The 6,630-nt window shown below is 49.8% G+C and overlaps 1 protein-coding gene across 1 annotated transcript in view; it reads left to right on the forward strand.

Annotated features, from left to right (window-relative positions):
* Window positions 1–6,630, forward strand: part of ABCA13 (ATP binding cassette subfamily A member 13) — a gene marked incomplete at its 3' end in the record, with an annotated part of 314,376 nt that overhangs the window by 214,302 nt on the left and 93,444 nt on the right. The window contains exons 38-39 of the mRNA XM_015425808.1: window positions 139–369; window positions 2,514–2,580. Coding sequence (XP_015281294.1) covers window positions 139–369; window positions 2,514–2,580 — 298 coding nt within the window. The remainder of the gene's footprint in view (window positions 1–138; window positions 370–2,513; window positions 2,581–6,630) is intronic.

Below are 6,630 nucleotides of genomic sequence, written 5' to 3' on the forward strand. Positions count from 1 at the left end.
CTCTTGGAGGATTGGCTACATTAGGGGCGTGCCACCTAATATGCAAAGGAGTTCCTGCTACAAAAAGAGCCCTGCGTTGTAACTCAGCCTTCCACCTGTCCTCCTCTAATCACACTCACCTGAACTCTTTTCTTGCAGCTCTCTGTGTTTGCATTTGAAGACCCCAGAGAGACCCTTCGCCTGACAGCTCTGGTCCAGGCCTACATCCCGGAAGCCTTCCTGAAAGAGGACAGTGGCAGTGAGCTGACCTACATGATCCCCACCAGGGCTGACAAGGCCGCCTTCAAAGGCCTCTTCCAGGCTTTGGACGAGAAGCTTCAGTACCTCCACGTGACCGGCTACGGCATTTCTGATACCACTTTGGAAAAGGCATGTTTTGGATTCTCTCAAAAAGCTGGTAACATCTTCCTGATAATGCCATGGTTGTCATCATGACAAAGATCCATTAATATAACCTCTAACGTTGACATGCATTGAAATATACAGATATGTGTGTATGGGTACAATTATATGTGTGCTCATAATAGGAATCTTTGCCCTTTCAGACTGATTTTTGAAATATTTGGCTTGAGTGCTCCCATTTAAAAAAAAGAAATCTTAGACTCCGTATGCGGAGGTCTGTCCAATTCTACTGCTCTTTCCCAATGAGTTTTGGAGAAAATGCATCAAAAGAACATCACCAAAACGGATGAGATTGTTTCCTGGGTTTGGGGGAATCCAAAATTCCTAGCACGCATTTGTGTTGTTTTGAGGCTGACTTGTAGAATAAGAGTGTTCCCAGATGGCAAGCTGGTCACCCACTGCCCTAATGCAAAACGTTTCAGCATATGTTTATTTAGAAATATCCTTTTAACTAAGGTAGCTGCCCTTTGCTCTACTGCTGCAATTTCTACACAATCACTGATGGAAGTCTCACTTGCTGAGCCCCCGCCTTGAGTCTGTGGAAGTGTGGGACATCCTCACCAGAACCAGGGCTTTTTTTGGTAGAAAAAGCCCAGCAGGAACTCTCCATTAGCATAATAGGCCACACCCAACAGCAGGAACTTTGCCTATTAGGCCACACCCCTGACAGCACAGCTCATTGGCATATTAGGCCACACCCCCATGTTACCAGAAGTGTGCTCATCCAACCACACCCACCTTTTGCTTCTTATTCTGTTGACCTTGTTTGTTGTCAAAACCCAGGGCCTTTTTTTGTAGCAGGAACTCCTTTGCATGTTAGGCCACACACCCCTAATGTAGCCAATCCTAATGGGTTTCTGCTGTTGGGTGTGGCCTATTATGCTAATGAGTTCCTGCTGGGCGTGGCCAACTCGGGAGCCAGCCGGAACTCCGTTCCTGTGCGTTCCTGCCCCAAAACAGCCCTGACCAGAACCAAATATCAAAGGAAAGTTTTCAACCAGGGTCCATGCCAGTAACGAAGTGCTCCTACCTGCTGTTCCTTCCAACCTGGGATCTATGTGACAGAAATGGTGTTTTAAAATAGAAGGAGGAGGAGATTGGATTTATACCCCACCCTTCACTACCCGAAGGAGTCTCAGAGCAGCTTACAATCTCCTTTCCCTTCCCCTCCCCACAACAGACACCCTGTGAGGTGGGCGGGGCTGAGAGAGCCCTTTTGAGAACTGCTTTTGAGAGAACAGCTCTTAAAGAACTTGTGACTGACCCAAGGTCACACCAGCAGGTGCAAGTGGAGGAGTGGGGAATCAAACCCGATTCTCCCAGATGAGAGGCCGCACACTTAACCACTACACCAAACTGGCTCTCCATGGATACATGGATAAACACTTTGACATGGCTAGAGCAACATAATTCAGAGTACTTCCTAAAGAAAATTTAGTGGCTGGGAGACTAATCCGTGAGCCAGAAAGTCCCCAGTTCAAATTTCACCCCTACTCTGAACTTGGGCAAGTCAACATCTCTCAGCCTCAGTTTCCCACAAGAACACAAGAGGCCTCCTGGGTCAGATCAGTGCCGCGCCTTGTCTAGTCCTGCACTGTCCACAGTCACCCATCCAGGGCACAAGCAGGGGCCTGGAATCCAAGTGCCACCCCCACCTCGCTACCCCTTCAACAACCGCCCTTCAGAGGTCTCTGAGAAGGCAGCTCCTGCTCAGCATAGGAAGCAAACACGAGACCTTAAGTTCTGGGCTGGCCAATAGGGACCCGGGGATCCCACAGAATTGCAGCTCATCTGTGTCACGGGCTGGGCGGAGAGGCAGGAGTCAGGTCCGGTCTGAGGCCGTAGCCAGAAAAGTGAGAGCGAGAGCCGAGTCGCAAGTCCGAGAGGGTGGTCGACCGAATCAGGGGTCAGGAAGCCAGGAGATCCGAATGAGAGTGGGGGTCTGAGAACACAAGCCGGAAGCGGATGCGAGGCCTGCATGGAGGTGACTTGTTGCTTCCACCGGGAGCTCGATCCCGAGTGGGAGCTATATAGCCCTCCGGCCGTGCTTCCCATGGCTGCGCCGCCGCTCCTGCTAGTACTCGGGACTCGGCGCTTGCCTTCCCTGCCAGTGCGTGTCCCGGCGGCGGGTGGCTAAGTCCCCGCGGAGCCGCTCCCTCAGCCGAGCCACCCGCGGAGGTGAGTCAGGCGGGCTCCCCGGCTCCACCTGTGCCTCATTGGCTGCTGCAGGACCAGGGTGCGGGGGTTACAGACTTGGGCACCGGCAGAGGCAAGCTGTCAACTCCCAAGGAGTCAGAGGGGCCGGCGATGCCAGCGGCTCTGACTGTGCTGCCAACTCAGGCTGGTGCCCGGCGCTACGGAGATCAGTTCCCCTGGAGAAAATGAACGCTTGGGGGGACGGGGACTCTACGGCATTGTACCCCACTGAGGTCTGTGTCCTCTGTAGGCCCCACCCTCAAAACCTCCAGGCATTTTTCTACCTGGATCTGGCAACCCTACCGGAAACCAGTGTTCCCTCTAAGCTGAGTTAGTGTGAGCTAGCTCACAGTTTTTTTAGCCCCCAGCTCACACATTTTTGCCTTAGCTCAGGAAAGATGGCTCCAGAGCAAAGTGGTTTATGCAGTAGCCATATCACTTGTTCACAGCTTTAATGCCAGAAGCTCACAAAATAGAACTTTTGCTCACAAGACTCCACAGCTTAGCGGGAACACTGCCAGAAACATATCCTCCCCTTAACATCCAGCCAGATTAATCCAAAAACTTATATAGTGTTTTGTATTATTTTGGCTGGTTCTAAGGAAATGCTTTTTCCCCCATATGTTCATACTATACTTTTATTCTGCCCTCTCTACAAGGAGCTTAGGGCAGAGTGTATTGCTCTCCCTTCCGCCCCCCCCCCCACAATCAGGTGAGACTCAGAGAGGGTGACTGGCCCTTTGACCTTCATGGGATAGATTGGAATTTTTGTTGGATCGCCAGTGTGGTGTAGTGGTTAAGAGCAGCAGACTCTAATCTGGAGAACTGGGTTTGATTCCCCACTCCTCCACATGCAGCTGCTGGTGTGACCTTGGGTCAGTTACAAGTTTTCTCGGCTGTGATCTCAAGAGCAGTCCTCGAGAGAGCTCTCTCAGCCCCACCTACCTCACAGGGTGTTTGTTGTGGGGAGGGGAAGGGGAAGGCGCTTGTAAGCCGCTCCGAGACTCCTTCGGGTAGTGATGGGCGGGGTATAAAACCAGCTCTTCTTCTTCCTTTGAACATGGGATTTCCAGATCCAAGTCTGGTACTGTAACCATTATACCTTGCTCCTTTCAGCTGGGGATATCATTGATTTAAACCTTCAGCATGCAAAGCAGATGATCTGCCACTGAACCACTGCCCCTCCTTCAAAGGAACTAAAAATTAAAACCCGTTTTTAATTTGCAGGATTTGCTTTTGAGTTCTCTTTCAATTATATTAATCAAAAACTGTAATGAAACATACCCACAGAGCCTGCCACCCCCAGGTTGCTGTTTTCCAGGGAGGTGAAATCTCTGAAGAAGCTCCGTAAACAATTTTAGCAAGCAATTAATTTCCCCGCACTGAAATCAGAAGAATTCGTACTTAACAAACTTTGTGTAGAATTAGCTGTTGTAGATTTTCCGTACGGCCATGATCTCGACATTGTAGGATCTGATGTTTCGCCAGCAGCTGTGACTGGCATCCTCAGAGGTATGACACAGAAAAACGGAGTACTCTCTCTGTCAAGGTGAGAAGAAAAAGGGTAAGCAGGTAATTTATATCTACTCAGGAAGGTGGGGTAGGGCTGAGTCATTATCCTGTAGGAGTCCCCCAGGCTGTGAAAACATGCTAATGGACACAGAGAGTACTCCATCTTTCTGTGTCATACCTCTGAGGATGCCACTCACAGCTGCTGGCGAAACGTCAGGTCCTACAATGCCAAGACCACGGCCACACAACCTGGAAAATCTACAACAGCTAATGAACTCCGGCCGTGAAAGCCTTCGACAACATGTTGTGTGTAGAATGTCAGCTGTATTAAAGATAATTGCATACCTATTTCCTCTCTCTTTTTTCCACCCAAAGGTGTTTTTGAAACTACTGCAGAGCACAGAGAAGACATCACAAATCCCAGTAGTCATGGACATGGGGTTCACTCAGTCTGATATTGGGGAATCGACACACAAAAATGGTAAAGTTAAAAAAAAAAAAGGTTATTTTTTGAGACATCTCAGTTTGCCGTTTAGTTCTATAAAACAGTGACTGATGAAATCTGAAGTTTAAGGGCTGGATTCCAAAAGAGTCGAAACATTAAAAGTAGGTTAGCCCAGGACACATCAGTGGCTTTCAAGTTCCCTCATGGTGGCCTTGAAAGCAAATCAACATCCCCTCTTGTAATTTCCTCCAGAGCCTCTGATCTCTCTGCCTGCTCTAAGTTGACCTTTCTCATGGGCAGGGCCTCCCCCGTCTGGTCTGCTTGGCCCCTCTTGCTCTTACAAGTAAGTCATCTATCTGCTTCCCATCGGACCTTTGCTGTCATGGTCCCTTTCTGACTCAGCAGCTCCGACATAACAGGCTTCACTCAGTTTCTGGTGAACCTTGGTCTGCATGAGTGTTTAGAATAGGCTTTGCAACACATGACCCACCGTCACTTGTCATGTGTGTATGGTGACCCACCGGCGGGTTGATAAAACTTGCTGTTTTTAGTGCCTGCTTGGGACTGCAGATTCATTAGGGGATTTCCAGAAACCCAGTTGGTCACAGTATAGGGCTAGTGGACTATTTAGGCAGTTTGTTGCATGCATAATTTAGAAAGAACAAGGGCACAGGTAGGGTTGCCAGTGTGACAGTCAGTTTGGTGTAGTGGTTAGGAGCACAGACTCTAATCTGGGAGGACCGGGTTTGATTCCCCACTCCTCCACATGCAGCTGCTGGTGTGACCTTGTGTCTGTTACACGTTCTCTCAGAGCTGTTCTCTCAACAGCAGTTCTCGAAAGAGCTCTCTCAGCCCCACCTACCTCATAGGGTGTCTGTTGTGGGAAGGGAAAGGGTGAATTGGTAAAGGGTTTCGCCTTGGTGTTTAGTCATGCCGGCCACATGACCACAGAAACGTCTTTGGACAGCGCTGGCTCTTCGGCTTTGAAATGGAGATGAGCACCGCAACCCTACAGTCGGACTCGACTGGCTTTCGAGCAAGGGAACCTTTACCTTTACCTTTACCTTCCTTGAGATAAGGGATAAAACTCACAAGACGAAAAGCTGCATTAAAACTTTGGCATTGCTTTTATATATGCACGATAAGCAAGCAAATTCATATGAAATACAGAAATCATTTATGTAGGCGCCCAGCTTTTATAATATTCACTAGCAGTAAAGCCCGTTGTGAAAGCAATACAACGGGATCTAGAAAGAGGCTCTGGGGCAGTGCTCTGGCTTTGGGCAAACAGTGTCAATTTGCTGTGGTGACCTCAGCAGGGTATAATGACAGAGTCCACTGTTTTCTCCAGAGGAACTGATCTCTGCTACCTGAAGAGCAGTTGTAATTGTGAGTAATCTGTAGCCCTCACCTGGAGATTGGCAACAATTGTTACCCAGGACAAAACGGCTGGTTTGGAGGGTGGAGTCTATGGCAGTCTACCTGTCTGAGGTCCCACCCCTCCTCAAACCTCACCCTCTTCAGGCTCCATCCCTCAAACCTCCAGGAATTTCCCATCTGGAGTTGGCAACCCTATCAGGACTGGCCCCAATGTGTTTTCTCCCAAAGGCCAAAGTAGGTGACAGGACCAAGCTTAGTTGCCTACCAACAGGCACTGAGGGGAATGTAGGGTTGCCAGCTCTAAGGAGGGAAATACCTGGAGGTTTGGGGGGTGGATTCTGTAGAGGGCCGGCCGACGGAGGCCTCGGCCTTCTGTCGCCCGCCTTGCCCCCCCAATCTCGGCCCGGGCGACCGCGGCTCCACTGCAGAGCAGTTGTAATACTGAGTGCTCTCCAGCCCTCACCTGGAGATTGGCAACAATGGTTCCCTATGTGAGACTGACTGGTTTGGAGGGTGGAGTCTATGGCAGTGTACCTGTCTGAGGTCCCACCCCTCCTCAAACCTCACCCTCTTCAAGCTCCATCCCTCAAGTCTCCAGGAATTTCCCATCTGGAGTTGGCAACCCTATCAGGATTGGCCCCAATGTGTTTTCTCCCAAAGGCCAAAGTAGGTGACAGGACCAAGCTTAGTTGCCT

The sequence above is a fragment of the Gekko japonicus genome, unplaced genomic scaffold (genome assembly GCF_001447785.1).
Source record: "Gekko japonicus isolate JY-2015 unplaced genomic scaffold, Gekko_japonicus_V1.1 scaffold2006, whole genome shotgun sequence".
NCBI classification, from domain to species: Eukaryota; Metazoa; Chordata; class Lepidosauria; order Squamata; family Gekkonidae; genus Gekko; species Gekko japonicus.